The sequence below is a fragment of the Sceloporus undulatus genome, chromosome 1 (assembly GCF_019175285.1).
Source record: "Sceloporus undulatus isolate JIND9_A2432 ecotype Alabama chromosome 1, SceUnd_v1.1, whole genome shotgun sequence".
Classification (NCBI taxonomy): domain Eukaryota; kingdom Metazoa; phylum Chordata; class Lepidosauria; order Squamata; family Phrynosomatidae; genus Sceloporus; species Sceloporus undulatus.
The window spans coordinates 160,091,724-160,109,333 of NC_056522.1; the positions used below are offsets into that span (position 1 = coordinate 160,091,724).

Sequence of the window (17,610 nt, forward strand, 5' to 3'; positions counted from 1 at the left end):
CATCAAGAAAAAACTGTTCTAGAACAAGGCTACATAGCCCAAAAAACCCACAAAAAACTGTGGATGTTGCCTGTCAAAGCCTTTACAGTGTTTTGTAATGTTTGACATTAAGCACTTGCTATCTTTTGGGAAGGGATATATGTTATGCAGATCAGTGATTTGCCACTTATTCAAAGTACACTAGCCAACAGTATCGTTATGAAGAAAAATTGCTGGAACACTTAGTATTAGAGTAAATGATACAGAGGGTGGGCGGAATGGCACAAGTGACCTTCTTGATACAATCACTTTCTAAACATCTTAATACCATTCTCACAGAAGAGCCTTCCTGACATCCTTATCATTTTACTGCAGAGTGGGATACCATCGGCTCCTCAGTTGTCTTGACTACAACTCCCACAGTTCTTTGCCAGTGGCTGAGTTGGCTAAAGCTGATGAGAGTGGCGGGTTAAAACACCCAGAGGACTAGACGTTCTCCTACCAACTTTACCCTCTCTTTAACTTTAAACATTGTGGTCCTTTCTTGTAGAGGGTTGCCTGCGCAGCGCCATAACTGAAAATGTATCAATAGGGCCAAAAGAGCAGTGAATGTGGAGAAGGGTACAGATAATTATGCTCTCCTCCTCATGTGGTATTTTCACCTGACTTTTGTTTAGCCGTACTTTCCTGTGACTGAAGAATAACACCTGGTTTCCTATTCCACAGTAGCGTCACTAGGGGGGTGCGGACTGCACCGGGTGACACCCCAGAAGAGGGAGTGACACCCAGTTGGTCCCCAGCCTTCCCCTGGTCCCAGGGGCTCTTCCCCGGCCTTTCCCAGGGACGCGCAGGGTATTTCCCGCTTTCCCAAGTCCCAGGGGTTCCTCCCCGGCCTTTCCCGGGGACGCATGGGGCACCTCCCACTCTCCCTAGGTCATGGGGGCTCCTCCCTGGTCTTTCCCAGGGACACATGGGGCATTTCCCACCCTCCCCACGTCCCAGGGGCTCTTCTGTGGCCCTTCTTGGGGGCATGCAGCTGGTCCCTGGGCTGTGCGCATGCTCCCATGTGCATCGGAAGTCCAACCCCCATAAGTCCCACTCCCCGCCATGACTGGCCGCACCGGGTGACACGAACCCTAGAAACTCCACTGCAATTCCACATTCCTTGAAAATTTAAGTTGTCTTGAAGTGTTTGGAGATGTCTTGGTTCCATCTGGACAGCCCTGCTTTAGATAGCTGCACTAATATGTACACCCACAGATATGTGTGCCAGATAAATGTTTCTAATTATGTCTAAGCCATGCCTTTCCCTTCCATCCTCTGAATTGCCCAGCCGAAGCCTATCTGGCTCACCATCTAAACTAGAACTTCGCTATAACTGAAATGGGAAAGAAAGTTCCAGTTTATGGTATAATGTAAGGGCAGATGTGATCCTCATCTAGTACATGACATGATACTTTTCACAAATAAGTTACTATCAAATGTCTCTGAGACCACATAGCTTTCCAGAATTAGAGCAGTGCTTCTTTTATTTATTCAATGTACTTAGCCTTCCAACATGCAGCTCCCAGGGAAGTGTACACATGTTTTTAAAATTGCTCCCGTAGCTGAACATGGAGATTTTACACAAAGGATTGCAAAGTGTTTTCACTATGGTTTACACCCAAATTGTCCCAAAATCAGAAAAATGTTTATTAGTAATAAAGTGACAATGATATATTATTATAATGATATGATTATTGTTTTGTTGTTATTGCTGATCTTTATTGCTGTTTTAAACTTGGACAGTGTATCCAGTTGAGGAATTCCTGTGGCAGGTCATTCTGCAGTTGGGGTGGCCAAAGAAAATGTCCTCTGGATAACAGTTGTTAGGCTTACTTTGGCTGACCAAAGTAAATGTCTCCTCAGAGGACTTGAACTTACTGGGAAGATTATATGGGAGAAGGGCTTTAAAGGTTAACCACCAATATTTAGTGCCTTGCCCAGAAATTAATTGTCAGGAAAGTAATTATTATCACTTTTCCCAGATGCTAAAGTTGCTCCATGGGTTTGGAAGCAAAATAGAGCCACTCAAAAGAGATGTGTAGTTTTACCTACCCAGCATGCTTTTGAACTAATCCAAAAATATGAACTGTCCTAGGCTGACAGCAGATAGAAAAAAAATGATGAAAGAGCTCACAGCGCCTGCTGATCTATTTGGTATATAGAAACAGACACCTAGGTGGGCTTTCTAGGATTCAGTTCATCAGCCTCCTCTAGAAAACAGCATTGAGCTTCACTGTGGCTGCACCAACATTGCAGAAATAATCCAGTTTGAAACCACATTAGCTGCCATGACTCAATGCTATAGAATCCTGGGAATTGTAGTTCTGGGAGACATTTAGGCTCTGATTCCACAACAAGCTACAATTCCCAGAATTACATAGCATTGAGTCATGGCAGTTAAGTGTCAAAATGGATTATTTCTGCAGTGCAGATGCAGCCAAAATCTGCCTGACCAAGATGAGTTGTGGATGGAATCCACACTAGTTTTGCATCTGATGTTAAGATGAACTATCCAAAGTGCTAAATCTTATCCCCCAAACAGGTTTAGCTTCTTAGATTGCTCCTTTCAAGTTCAGGCTAAAGCCCAGAACAGATCCACTGCCCGCAAACATGGAAACCACATCATTGACTGAGATGCAATGCCTTAGAAGACTGTCCCCATATGCATGTTTTATCCAATTTGTGGCCTGCTGTACCATTAGTGATATCAAAATGTAAATTTGGATGGAACAGGGACCATTTAGTTTTCTTTTTTATTGCAAAAAAAGAGGGGTGATGGAGACTAGTTTGAATTTTTTGCTTTAAATACCAAGATGTGTTATGGCACCACTGCTTGGCTTTTGCAGGTCCTGTTGCATTGATGGTCAGCGGTGGCATTGGTGGCATATGTTTATGGATTGCTGTGTATCCAGTGGACTGCATCAAATCAAGAATCCAGGTTCTTTCCATGGCAGGAAAGCAAGCTGGCTTTATGGGAACATTTGCAAGTGTGTTCCAGAATGAAGGTTAGAGCATGAACAAACTGGACTTGTAGGAGAAAAGGTGTCTTGGGCTGCATCTACAATGCAGAATAATGCAATCTGACACCGCTTTACCTACCATGACTCAGCGCTGTAGAATTCTGGGATTTAGTTTTGTGAGGTATATAGCCTTCTCTTTCAGAGTTCTGGTGCCACAACAAACTACAAATCCCAAGATTCCATAGGATGGAATTAAGACAAAGCGGTGTCAAACTACATTAATTCTGCAGTTTGGCAGCAGCCTTGGCAGCATAGCCACACATTGGGCAAGATGTCTGCAACACCACAGCCCTCATATCTGCAAGGAAAAGCAAGTGACGAGTTCCATGGCCAAGCAACTACCACCTTCCTATCAACAAACTATAATTAAAAAAAAAAACCATTTGAAAATATAATTAAAATCAATTCATCACCACAATAAGCTGCAGGAGTGGATCCAAGCAGTCGCATACCTGTTTTGTTAGAAGCCTCTGAAAGCACCAAGCTCCCTGCTTCTTAAAAATAGCTAGTAGTTGTTTTTTTACAGAACAAACTCTTGGTCATTGTCATTCAGGTGCTAAATTTTGACAGGGCAGGTAGCATGGCACACTCTTGTTACCGTGTAGGCATGGAAGTTTGGTTTTCCATCACGGAATCGAGGGTTGAGCATTCAAAAAGTAGGCAAACTAGAGAGTCCTGGGAGACATAATTCAAAAAAGCAACTTTCCCAAATTATGGGTTTAGTTAGCATTGGTCTTTTTATTTATCAAGGATTTCCTCCTTCATCTCTAGTACAACTCAAGCTTTAGAGAAATAAGTGGGAGAGGCACCCCTGAGAAACAATTCAGTTAACACCTAACTCTTGTTTTGCAGGTGTGTTTGCCTTGTATTCTGGACTGAAACCTACTATGATTCGTGCTTTCCCAGCGAATGGAGCATTGTTCCTTGCCTACGAGTACAGCCGGAAACTAATGATGAACCAGTTTGATACATAACACTTTATAGACTTCATATCATTAGATATGTTTATGGATCACAAGAGTGGTCATTGTGGCACAACAGTCACACCGCTGTAAAACTCCTCTTAAAGCAATTTTAACAGGTTGTGGTTTTGTTTTTAGGGTATTTGGAGACTTCAGTAAACATGCTGGGTTTTCTAAACTTCTGTCTGGTTTGTTGTTCTGTGTACCTCAACAGTAATAAGTAACATCTTCTGTACAAGATCATCACAATATTCTATTACAGGGGGTTACTATATGGGTGGGGCAATTCTTAAGAGCCAGTGTGGTGCAGTGGTTTGAGCGTTGGGGTACAACTCTGGAGACTAAGGTTTGATTCCCTGCTTGGCCATGAAACCCAATGGGGAAGTCACATGCTCTTAGCCTCAGAGAGGCAATAGCAAATCTCCTCTGAACAAAATTTACAAGGCCTCAGGGCTGCAGTAAGTCATAAATAACTTGAAGACACACTTTTTTTAAAACAGAGATCAACTGAGAGGCTTGAACCACCCTGGGTGATGTAAACACAGCCAATCGGCCATATTCATCAGAAGATTGTGGATGATTTGTGCACGCACCATCTCAAGTACTGGTGCAAAGGCAAAATGAGTGAAAAGTGTGGGGAGAAGAAGCACAATACACCAAGCACTCCACCCTGCTCACGCAAACCACTTGGCAAAATTAATTTTAATTATCATAAAGAAGCATCTACACACAGGGAAGAAGAGAATTAGGCAACCTCTTGGTTCAGCCTTAAGTGCTGAGGTTCTCCTGACTACACATGGAAGGAAAGTCTTAGAATGCGATACAGCAACAGAGGCAATGCTACATGATTCTGGGAGGAAAGTGAACAACTCCATCTAATAAGGCCACTGCTTATTCCTGGTTATGCTTCACTGAAGTTCAGCTCCACAGCAAAATTTTCTCTGAACACCTTCCACATTCTTGGCTTGTGTAGGTTATCAAGTTCATTTCTAGGAATGTAAAGTCTGGGAAAATGGGGAGCACGACAATGTTTCTTTAATGCAGACTACTATATATAAAATCAATTTGCAGGAAAGGACAAATATGTACATCTTTTACAAAACAAGCAGCTTATTAGATATTTATGGTGTAAATTTCCTGCAGACAAACAATGAAATGCACAGTATACTTCCCTGTATAAAGTATCTTGCCTTCACTTCCAGCTTTTCCACACTCAGTGCATTTTAACCTCCCAACTGCTGCTGCTTTTATCTATTTGCTAGGACATCCTTTCCAAGTCATACATTTTGTGATGTGCAGAGGTGAAGAAACTTTGGACCTCCTGATGCTTTTGACCAATAGGTCCAGCCAAAATTGCTAATAGTAAAGGATATATGGGAATTGTAGTCTAAACATCTGGAGAGACAAAAATCCATACACTTCCTGTATCAGTTGTGCCTGTGAAAATGCAGAATAAACTATCCATTTGCCTCATTTAAGGTATCCCCCATGTCATCTTTTTTGTATTTCTGCAATCCTTGGGGATTTGGATGGAACAGGGACAATCTCTTGTCATGCTTAGTGTGGTACCATTTTGGCTACACAAGTGACAGTGGTCACCTCCAAATACTGCTAACAGAGGGGATGGTATTAATAAGTGGAAATACTATGAATGCTGTAAATAATTTTTTGTTAAGTGTACCAGGTGATCGCTGAGTTTTGACAGCAAGCACTGCAATCTCACAAACATACTGCCATAGCACACTTGAAATGAAAAGGTATGGCTGATCTGATTCACATCAGAGGAAGAAAACAAAGTTAGGAAGGAGAATGTAGCTGTCTGCATGCTTTTTTATTACCCTCTAATCTGCTTTTATGGTCCTCTCAGCAAACAATCACATCTTTTCATAATTTGACTTCACAACTATGACAGCAGACTGACCTAGTTGGATATGGGTCAATATCAGCCCCCACCCCATTGATACAGGGAGAGTCTGGCTATATATGTCCAGAAGCAGATGGCAGCTTAAATCTTCCTATAGGGTAAATCGACCATACCTATACACAGGAATGTACAGGAACAGTAGTAGCAAGCAAGGAAGTTGGATCCATAGTGAATATGAAAGGAAAAACAGCAGACTTAAGATCATGCTACCTCTTCACCTGACACCTTAGCCTGGATCTTTGGAAAGGCCTGAGTAGATGTCATGCCTCACCCTCTTCCTTGGGCTATGGAGGAGCAGATGTAGTTCACCCATGGAGGATGTCCTTAGAAGAAAGAAACACCTGCTTCTTGTTCAGAAAGGTTTGGCTTGAGCCAGCTATTCACGCTCTGACCTTCCTATACCAACTAAAGTTCAAAGTTAGTTTTCCACTACAGGCCTGGACTTTCAAACAACATTACAACTTACCTGTTGTCTTCTATAAAGGAAGTGTTGAACCAGAAGAAGAAAATACAGTCATCATAACCTTTTGGAATATCCTGCATTTCAAGAAAACAATAGATTTAATGCTCAATGCTCTTTTAATTCTCCCACAGCACTTTTAATGTTTTCAAAGTGCTTTCTACGTGCTACCTAGATATAATGTGAATAACTACATTTTCTTTATTTCAAAGCTTGGACATAGTGCAGTACGAAATAAAACAGCTAATAGTTAATTCTTGAGAATAACTATCAAACACTTTTTTCTCACTAAAGAGATGACCCAAATGTTCCTTTTTCCTGCAACAAGAACAAGTGGGCTTGGCATTACTTTCTTCTGGAGTTGAGATGGGACTGCTGAAAACTGAACATTGGAGCAATGTACTCTTTCTTGTAGTAAAATCCAAGCTAAGATTCTTTGCTGAAGAAAGAGGACACAAATCAAAGGTCATTTTTCAGGACAGAGTAGCCAGATGCAGACCTCCCATGAGATTTGGGTGAGTGGGACTCTCAGCTGGGGCTGAGTTCAGGAAAATCCCAGAAACATCAACCAGGTAAGGAAGATGTGTGACTTATTACTATTAGAAAACAAGAAACAATCACAATGAGAACTGCTTTCAGGCATAATACATAACGGAATGCATTATTTCTGGAGAGTAACGCTTCAATTCCTGATTTGATGTTTTTATCTCACTTTTCTTCCAAAATTGGAAATCGAGGTGATTTTGAAAAGCAAGTCAAAACTATCCCCAGGAATGCAGACAGGAGAAGCAAGGTTTGTGGATGTGAGTGGCTTGCCTAAGGCCTTTTGCTCTAATGTGCACAGTCCAGGTAGACGTGATTGAAACTAGGAATTACTGGATTCATGGCTCAGTATTGGTGCCACTACTCTGCACCAATAGTTTAAGGTAGTTTATTACATTCTTTCACTCTCCATAGGGGCAGACCTGTTATTCTGCTGCAGCAAAAACAAAAGAGTCCTGTGACACTTTATTTGTATATACACAGGCATGCACACAGGATACATGGTTGCCCTTCATGGGACTGTAGAAAGTGAGAGAAATCTAAGGGTAATTAAAATGTTAATGGGAATGTTAACACTGGAATTGCCATGGCCAGTATGTTTGGTATTAAATAATAATAATAATAATAATAATAATAATAATACAATTTATTTATATCCCACCTCTCTGTTCAACACAACACTCAGACCTCACTGTCTGTCATGTCACACATGGCTAGAGAATGTAAAGTCCTCTAGATATTGTCGGACTGCAGCAATCCATCATCCTTCAACATTGCCTTTCATGGCTAGGTTTGACAGGAGTGATTGTAATTCAGCAACAGAAAGCTAAATGCTTCCAATCCTGAACTAGAATTCCCTCACTCATCCGCAATATACTATATGTGTATATGAACCTAACAGTCTTAACACTCCATGCACTGGATGAAGTTGGCTGCAGTCCAGAAAAGCTCATGCTATCATGAATTTGGTTGCCTTCAAGGTGCCTCAGGGCTCTTTGTTGGTTTTATTTGCCTCTGCCTTCAATGGCATCTACAAATGAGAGGGCTAGCTTTTCTGATTCAAGCTAGTTTCGTATATTCTTCACTCTAGTTTTTCCTGAGTAATGTGACAACTTTCAGTCCCCTCTAAATGCAATAAACTAGGAATGCAACTACTATAGAGTAGGTACTCCATCCTAGCTCTAGTATTACAACACAGTGTTCATCTCCAGTGTGAGAGAGCCAGCATGGCACTGGTTTGTAAATGGCTATGAGTTATGATTCTGGAGAGCAGGGTTCAAATCCCTGCTCAGCCACTGAAACCCACTGAGTGACCTTGGATAAGTCACATCTTTTAGCCGGAGAGGAAGGCAATGGCAAACCGCCTCTGAACAAATCTTGTGAAGAAAACTCCATAAAAGATTTGCCTTAGGGTTGCCATAACTCAGAAAGGACTTGAAGGCACAACAAATTCATTTCCAGGTGTCTTCCTATTTCCTTTAGAGAAGATTCAATGAAATTTATAATATACACATTTCACAGATTATAAACTCCCTGTACCTGAGCTATCTGTTCCTAAAAGATCAGTAAGCATGTTTAATCAACTTTGTGGGGAAAATTCAGAGGCATAGCCATGTCAGTCTGGAATACCAGTATGAAAAGGGATTCTGTAGCACTTTTGAGATTAACTGAGTGAAACAGCATTGGCTTGATCTACTTCCTCAGATGCATGGAATGAACTGGTGCCCAGAAAGGAACTTTATAATCAAACTGTATGAATAACCATAGAATTGTGGGTATGTTGTTGTTTTTGTTGTTGTTAATTATTACCCCACCTTTCTCCAATTTAGGGACTCAAGGCAGCTAACAACAAATTTAAAACAGTACAAAAGCATTAACATGTTCTAATTTCCTGGCTGCAATCCCTGTTGCTATCAATGTTTGATCTCAGGTATGAGAATTCTTTTACTATTTCTATTTCATCATTGTCTAGATTGAATTTGTGTAAATTCGTTACACAAATGTTAAAAACATTACATGTTAAAAATTAAAATGCATTCAACTCTATATAAACCTTAACATATGAATTATACAGCATTTAAAAGCCCAGCCCTTGTTCGTTTGAAAAAGCCTAATGGCACAATAATGTTTTTGTCACTGAAGGGAAAGCTGAGACGGGGTCATCCTGGGTTCTCTGGGAAGAGAACTCAAAAGCCTGGGAGCAGCCACTGAACAGGCCCTCTCCCTTGTTCCCACCAAATTAACCTGAGAAGGTGGTAGGACAGAGAGAAGTGTCTCTTCTGATGATCAGGAGTGCTTTAATGGGCTTGTAAAGATATACTCCTTCAAATAACCTGGACCCAAGCCATATAGGGCTTTATAGGTCAAAACCAGCACTCTGAATTGTTCCCAGAAACAAACAGCCAACCAATGGAGCTGTTGCAACAAGGGAGATGTGTGCTCCCAGTGGCCAGTTCCAGTTAACAACTTAGCTGCAGCTCTTTGGGCACACTGAAGTTTCTGAACACTTTTCAAGGGCACTTTTCAAATGGACATAAAGTGTATTACAATAGATCAAACAGGATGTAACCAAGGCATGTACTACTTTGATCAGATCTGATTTCTCCAAGAGTAGGCGGAGTTACTGTACTAGCTTTAACTGCGCAAAAAGCACTCCTGGTCACTGCTGAAACCTGGGTCTCCAGGTTCAGAACTGAATCTAGGAATAACCTCAAACTGCAAACCTACGTCCTTAGGGGAAGTGTAAGCCTATCCAACAAAGGCTGAAACCCTATTCCCGGATCTGTTTTTCAACTGACCAAGAACACTTCTGTCTTATCTGGAGTAAGCTTAAATTTGTTTGCCCTCATCCAGTCCATGACAGCTGCTAGGCACCAGTTAAGCATAGGAACAGATTCCTTGGAATTAGGTGGAAAGGGGTGACACAGCTGGATATCATCCACATGCTGGTGACACCTTACTCCCAAAACTCTGGATAGCTTCTCCCGGCAGTTTCATGTAGATGTCAAATAGCATAGGGGACAACACTGAACCCCACAGGCCAATGGCAAAGGAGTGGAGGAATCCCCCAGCACCATCCTCTGACAGCGCCCCTCTAGGAAAGAACAGAGCCATTGTAGCACAGTACTTCCAAGCCCCATCCCGAAGAGGCAACTCAGAAGGATAACATGGTCAGTGGTATTGAATGCTGCTGAAAGGTCCAGCAGAACCAACAGGAACACACACATCCTGTCCAGTTCCCTGTGTAGGTCATCCACCAAGGTGACTAAAACTATTTCTGTGCCACAACAAGGTCTAAAAACAGACTGGCATGAATTTAAATAATCCATCTTGTCCAGAATGAGGCAGGAATCCATCTCATCCATGGTATGGTGATGAGATGACAAGTTCAGTTTTAACTCTCTTCATTGAGAGACAAAGTCAGGAGGAAACATGTTGCCTAAGCCCAGGGTGGGTTGATGACCACATGAATGGTGGAGGAAGTTTTGGAATGTAGTCTGTGCAGGCTGGGAATCAGACAAGAGATATGATGGTCAAGAGTGTCCTCAGGAGGCTGGAGTGTTAACCAGTGTTATAATAGGTGTTGTATGCCAGGAAGTCAGTCTTTGTTTAATCCACTGTTGGTGGATTGGCATTTGTGGATATATTCCAATTCAGCTGTTTCTCTTTCCAATCTTCCTTTATAGTTTGTTTGCTTTTTTGTTCAAGGACGGACCACTGTCCTGAAGTCTAAGATGGAATGCCTAGGAAGACTGGGGTGTTCTGCAACTGTTTTTATCCCAATCCTAATATCTGATCTATGTCTATTTACATACTAAATGAACTATGTTGTCACTGAATACAGGAACACAACTACAATGCCCAGCAGGAGTAAAGATTGCTTTAGTTACAATAAAAGTTTCACAAGTTCTTTACTTACAGAAGAAGATTCAAATCTGACTTTGACATCATTGCTAACAAGAGGACAGTTTTCCAAGCCAATCACTACCCAGTCATTTTCGCCATCAAAGAACAACTAAAAGAAAGCAGAGGCTCATCTCAATCATCTTGTTATGATCAACACAGTCAGCAAGAACCACTTGTTGAGCCCTCAACCCATCCCCCCCCCCCCCCCCCCCTTTCCTTCCTCTTGACTGAAAGAATTGTGATTCTGAGCACAGGAGAGGATCCAGTTTCCTCACACACAAGTGAATAAATTAGCTAGACACCCAACAATACTATCCTACTCCATGGAATATATGTGTGCCTCATGCTTTTCCCAGATACACACATACGTAGTATTATCCCATTTCACACAGAAAGTGGGACTGAGGACTAGAAGAAGTTATGCCACAGGCTGCTGAAGCTAACTCTGGAAGAAGCGACGGCGGTTTAAGATAACAAGACACAGCATTAATAGAAAAGAGCTAGGCAATGATTGCCCATGATGTGAATGCAGCCAATAAGCCAATTTAATGCAACCCTTTGGAAATTTATTTCTCTCAAAACATCAGCATTCCTTCGTCCCCATTAAATTTGTCCTGCCTAATCCTCCTACTGCCTAGCAGTTACCCTCTTCTGTTAATCTATTACTACTTGCAAGAATACAGCTCACATGCACACTTCAAAAATAATCTTGTAATGATGGGAATGCTAACATGGCACTTAAACTCCCAAGTTCTGCTTGCTGTTTGCAGATGGCTGCTTTGTCTTCTAGTTATGTTTTTAAATGTTTATCATCTTTCTGAAAATAACATTTCCCTGTATTGCATGTCATTCTGCATAGGAAATCTCTATTTTTCCATCTCAGTCTAGTGCAGTGTCCTAGGTGTATGTAATATGCATTTGACAAAGGGGTGGAGGCTCTCTGCATGGTAATTTGCCTCCTGCCTCCCCTCACTCTCTCTCTCTCTCTCTCTCTCACACACACACACACACACACACACACACACACACACACACACTCATATATATATACACACACACAATTCTTGTTCACATTGTTTAAAGTTGGCCAGTCAACACTTCAGCTCAGAAGAAGGCTTACATTCCAGAACATCTTTAGGTAAGAAGAGCAAATGATGGGGAGACAACAGTATGTTTTGATATATTAATTGCATTTTTATTAAGTGTTGGGTTAATTACTAATGGCGTCATAAAATATATTAGAAGTGCCAGTTCCACACAATTAGAAGAAATTCCTGCATTTCCCAGAAAACTGGAGGATATTGCCCTTGGAGGGCTCCAGAGGTTAAATCTCTGCCAATAAAACTTAGCCTTCATGTACACACAGTTAATACACATTTATGACAGAAGTCTCCCCGCAACTGGGATCTTGCCCAATGTTTTAGACTACAGCTTCTCCCAGTCCCTCCCAGAACAGGGATAAACTACTTATTTCTGAGGCTCAGAGTAGCTAATATTTCCTCATGCTAGTAACAATTCCTAATGTTAGTGATTTCTTGTCACTTGTGGATCCACAAAACTAGGCCAAAAAGCCTTGTAGGAAGGGCAGCTTTGTTTATTCTACTTATCATGGCATATTCTCTTCATTTGCCCGCAATGAAAGAGTTATATGTTTCTGAAAAGCAGGCATTTTAAGAACACTATTAATAATTTCTTGGCTTTGTTTTGTTTCAAGTGTGGCTCCCTGCCTTCCCCCAACCAACATTCTTTTCTCCACAAATGCATTCAGGCCACATTGAATATGTGATTTTTTTTCTGCTCCTGAACCTTTGTGCCACAAGTGGCTATACAAATTTACCATGATAGTTAGGAAGAAAATTTCACATCTTTGTGACTACAGGCTCTTTGGATTCAATCCAGGTACCTCTCACCTTGCAGTTCTCCTGGGTGGAGCCAATGCAGTGAAATATCACTTGTTTTTCCATAATTATCTTCACTCTCAAATCAGTCCCATTGCCTTTCCCAACTCCTAAAAGAAAAGAACAAGACAGCCAAGATAATCACTAGCATTAAATCCTGGAATTTAGGCACATGAGCCGTTTGTTTCAATTCTTTCAAGGAAACACAGTTCACTGCAAAGAAAATAAAGGATAGGAAACTATGCCATAACTCCTAGGGTAGCTTCTATGGCTCTTACCATGGACAGCGTAGAGTTTTATGTTTTTGATCCTGAGTGATCTCACTGGTGGGAGCGTCAAGTTGTACTCAAATTTCAAAGTGGCATAATATCCAACATACCTACTCTGCAAACAAAATGTAAACATGCGCTGAATTAAAAAAATAATCTATAAAGCTGATACAATATTTTCTATAATTCTGTTTTTCTCTTCATGCTACAAGAGTCAAGGGTCCAAGGCAAACCAAGAAACTGAGGCAACCCCAAAAACTCGCAGACTGTTTGTCACTGTCTGTTACAACAGAAAGACAAGGTTTAAACCCCATCACCACCTCGCTTTACCCAAACATGCTAAAATCTAGGACTCATCGTATCTTGTTCCTCCAACCTGTAAGACAGGAATGGGGATGCTCCAAGAATCCAGAAGGATGCAGCCTATCCTCCACTCCATTTTTGCATTCTCCTGAGCTCTAGAAGGCCACAGCTCATTATCAAAGCTGTAATTTTGGACTGTCAGATGACACATCACATCCATTTTAGACTTTTGGGGGGTCTATTTGGGGTGGGGAGCACTCCAAATTAGTATGTAACAGCCTTGCCAAGATTTCTTTTTTATCAATTCAATATGTGTTTTAAGCCAAATTTTTACATTTGAGGCTGAACCTTTTTTTTTTGTTTTTTGGGAGAGGCACAAGGGAGTCAGGGAGTCTAAAGACTGCACTGAGCTCCAAAAAAACACGTGGCCCACAAGCCACACAATTCCAACCCCTATAAAGGCACAACAACTCATTAAGTTGCACAAAGAAATTGGGACCATCTACTCCTTACATTAATAGTTGCAATGTCTTAAGTAGCACTTCAATTTAGACTCTTACTTGGGATGGTGTTTCAACGCCCTGGAACTTGGAACTTGTGCTTTTATCTGTTCTCCTTTCACCAAAGTACTCCAAACTCTCCTAAAGCAGAAGAGAGATGTAACACAATCCATGCAGAGATTTATCAACAATGGAGGATCTTGGGCACTGTGTTCTGTTCCAGATGTAAAGTTTCTTCATGTAAGCAAGAAGAAATTGCCAAGTCCCTCCTTACTTTGAAATCAAATACCTTGAACTATATCCCATGCCATTTCTATGGGTTGCATGACAGCAGATTTTCAGGGTCGTGGCAGAACAATGGATGTGCCGGGAAAGTCTAAACATGAACTTTGTTCCATTTATGGATCTTCTGTACAGGATCCAAACAATGGAAATCCCAGCCAAACAGTGCAATTCAGTTGCACCTTGTTCCCAGAAGTTTTCAAATTCCAGCCCACAATCAGTTTCATCCAATGGACAAAATTGGAAGACTATGTTGAGTTATCAATTCTTTACGTAGACTGGGAAGTCACTCTCTCTTTCTGTCTCTGAAAGAAACCTTCCAGTCTACGGAATGGTTTGATAACTCAAAAAGCTTCCCAGTTTTGTCCATTGTATCATCTGAGAGAGAAAGAGAGAGGTATGAACACAAGCAAATTTTAATTTCTTCTTTGCAGCATCCTACACCATCTTCCACACTATCCAAGGGTCCCCAATACTCTAAAGCCTACACAGCAGGGGATGTGTCCAAAAACTGGTACCCCATTTTCCCTTCTATTTTCAGAAGCCTGTGATGAAATTTAAAAAAAACTTGCATCAAAAGAACAGACAGCAAATGATACATCCCCACGGGAATAAAGGTGTTTGTCTGATTCCATTATATGTAGCACCTGGACAAGTCAAATGTAAGAACCATATTCAGTATTGCTCTGATGACCAAACAGAAGCTGCTGAAACACCATGAGATGTCATAGGTGATTCCAGTGTTTGCACAGTCTGGCCAGGTGATGCTAGTGCAGCATGCAAAGAGAGTGCACTTCTCCCCTCCAGCACTGGACCATGTTGCTAAAAGCTGGTATGGTTATCAGCCCCCTCACTCTAAAAATTGTCTAATTTGTACAGCTGAGAATTTTAAGTACTTCACTTCAATCAGAGTTAAGTGAAAGATCAACAGCCATGCTTTCTGTACCTTGGCACTCTTACACTGGCTGCTGTCAATAAGCCAGATGCAAACCATCGTTCCTGTCCGACCTGCATCAAAAAGGAAATACCACAGATGTCTCAAAGAGAAAAAGCACCATGCTTGGACTGCTATTGATCCAAGTAGGCAACCATGGTACCCCTGCATTAGGCTACATTATTTCCCATGTGTTGTGTGCTTTCAAGTCACCTGTTGACCTAATGTGACCCCATGAATTGGATACGTTGTTTCTAAGGCAAGGAATGCTCAGAGGTGATTTTGCCAATTCCTTCCTCTGAAATAAAGGCTACAGCAACTGGTAATCCCTGATAGTCTCCCATCCAATTACTAACCAGAACTGATCTTGCTTGTCTTACAAGATCACAGACCTCTGCCTCCCTTCAAATCTTAAAGATACCTAATCTTACTAACAACCCACCCTTTGCCCAACTCAACTGGCCTTTGCAAAATGCCATTCTTAATCCCTCACCCAATCTGGTTGCTGAGGGCTGTATTCCCTCACAGGTTCTTCCAGCTACTAAGCACCATTTCCAGTGATCTCACTATAGAGCTTGAAGTTTCACATTGCATTGAATGGATTTTTCATTTTCAAGAGAAAGAAGAAATCCTTCTTTCCTTTTACAAAATGAGAACTATTGTATTGCCCTGTGTTGGTCTACCCTTGTATGATGGCTTCAGCCAGCATGCTAGCTCATTTATTAATTTCTGTTTCATTAATAAGTTCCTATATAGCCACAGCTCTCATGGCTACACACACACACACAAACACAAGCACATATTAAATCACTGACAACAAAAAATGTTGTAACTTTAGTCCAAACCAGTGTTTCTGTACTCCAGCATTTGCATTGCTTTCTGGCAGCACAAAAATGTCGTTTAGGGTGCATTTTACAGCCTCTCTTGCATGAAAGCAATTTTCTAGAAATATCACAAACAGATTCTTGGTAATACCCTCCATGCAGAAAGTCTGAACACTTGTGAGCACTTGATAACTCTCTTAATGACTCTCTAAGTGCAGAAAATCACCATTAACTAGTATGCCTGTAGCTACACCAAGCTTCTTATGGAAAGCTTCATGAACCCACTATCTAGGCAAAACATTTTGTGACTAGGTTTGATTGAGAAAATAAATGACTCTTTGGCCCCTATTCTAGTATTCAGATTAGAACAGAGATTAGGATATACAAATAACCATTCCTTAAAAATAAAAATAAAATAGTTTAAACATTTTTGAAATATAACCATGCACTGAGACCCTTAATCTAACATTGGCTGAAAGGCAAAATTGTTTCACATTCTTGAATTCAGATGCTATCTCTTAAAGTATTAGCACATATAGCAGGTATAAGTAAAATTACCAAGGGATAGTTGTCAGGAATTAGGAAAAATGCCATCAAGCACTGTGCTGTAATAATTCACTTATAATGTTTTCTTGTTGTGCCTCAGAATATTCCTTCAGAGAGGTAATAGTGACAATAACCAAAGCAGGAAGAATTCCAAGTGAACCGAACAGGGAAGGACAAAATGCTTTTCACTGGGATAAATGTAGATGTGAACCAGGTTACAGAATGAGACTCCAATGCAAGCTCAAATTACTTCAGTGTTTCCACTAGGAAAGTATTTGCTTACCCTTCCCTCCTTTGCAGTGTATTGCTATGACATTGTTTTCATCCTCTTGCATCCATTTCCGTACACTAGCAGTAAATTTGAGCATCTCCCTTAAGTAAAAAAAAAAAATGTTTCACTTAAGATTTCTTCCAGTACAGTATTCTTAAAAAACTAAGAAAGAATCTTGTTGATTAGAGCAGTCATACTAAGATTTTCTTCTAGATCATAGTTATCTATTTCACACTCATATGACACATTAGATCTATGCAGAAATTCATTAATTGTGCCCTGGGGTAGAAATGAGCGTCACATATGGCCACCCAACCTTTCCATATTATAATTTTGTGTTACTACCGTAAGTGTACTTACAATCCTCCTCTCAACTAGACATTCTCATCAAACTGGATACCTGATCACAGAGAGGACTTCATTCAGCCAAACACACTTATTGTGTCCCTATTCAACACAGAGAGGTAGAGGTCTCCTCTCCACAAATATAAACTATGAAATAGGGCTACTGAAAACATGTGATTTAAGGTTAAAATGAAGCCATTTTTCTATGGATATTTCCACAGAACCATAGAGTTGGAAGAGACCACAAAGGCCATCCAGTCCAACCTCCTGAATTCAGGAAGACACAATGAAAGCAAAACCAAGTTTTAAACAACTGGTCCTGGCTTGATAAGCCTGTTGACACTCAAAAATTTTACATCCAGTAAAACATTTGTGAAACACACATAGCACCACATTGGCATCAAACTTACTTTAGAGTAGGGACATTATGGTCATCAATAAATATCCGTTCCACCCTGTAATGGAAAAACTTGGGGTCATAACCCCGTTCACCTGCAGGAGAAAGGGCATATAAATATTAACTATTTAAAGGCACCTAAGGTTTATGTGGGAAAACTCAGTAGCACTAATTTTGCTCAAATATTTCGACTGCTTGACTC

General features: G+C 40.9%; 2 protein-coding genes across 7 annotated transcripts in view; one reads left to right on the plus strand and one right to left on the minus strand.

The window, feature by feature from the left end:
* The window catches only part of SLC25A15 (solute carrier family 25 member 15), an 18,268-nt gene extending 13,932 nt beyond the window's left edge, over window positions 1–4,336 (plus strand). The window contains exons 5-6 of one of the 2 annotated variants that reach the window (XM_042445479.1): window positions 2,871–3,029; window positions 3,897–4,336. In XM_042445479.1, the coding sequence (XP_042301413.1) occupies window positions 2,871–3,029; window positions 3,897–4,018 (281 nt within the window). In that variant the 3' untranslated portion in view covers window positions 4,019–4,336. The remainder of the gene's footprint in view (window positions 1–2,870; window positions 3,030–3,896) is intronic. The other variant, XM_042445478.1, reaches the window with a different exon arrangement.
* Window positions 4,337–4,690: 354 nt separating this feature from the next.
* The window catches only part of LOC121919167 (phosphatidylinositol 3,4,5-trisphosphate 3-phosphatase TPTE2-like), a 35,740-nt gene continuing 22,820 nt past the window's right edge, over window positions 4,691–17,610 (minus strand). For all 5 annotated transcript variants that reach the window (XM_042445475.1, XM_042445476.1, XM_042445473.1 and 2 more), the window contains 9 exons: window positions 17,422–17,503; window positions 16,679–16,767; window positions 15,038–15,099; window positions 13,870–13,950; window positions 13,016–13,121; window positions 12,750–12,847; window positions 10,853–10,948; window positions 6,397–6,467; window positions 4,691–5,010 (listed from right to left, as the gene is read on the minus strand). In XM_042445475.1, coding sequence (XP_042301409.1) covers window positions 4,908–5,010; window positions 6,397–6,467; window positions 10,853–10,948; window positions 12,750–12,847; window positions 13,016–13,121; window positions 13,870–13,950; window positions 15,038–15,099; window positions 16,679–16,767; window positions 17,422–17,503 — 788 coding nt within the window. In that variant the 3' untranslated portion in view covers window positions 4,691–4,907. The remainder of the gene's footprint in view (window positions 5,011–6,396; window positions 6,468–10,852; window positions 10,949–12,749; window positions 12,848–13,015; window positions 13,122–13,869; window positions 13,951–15,037; window positions 15,100–16,678; window positions 16,768–17,421; window positions 17,504–17,610) is intronic.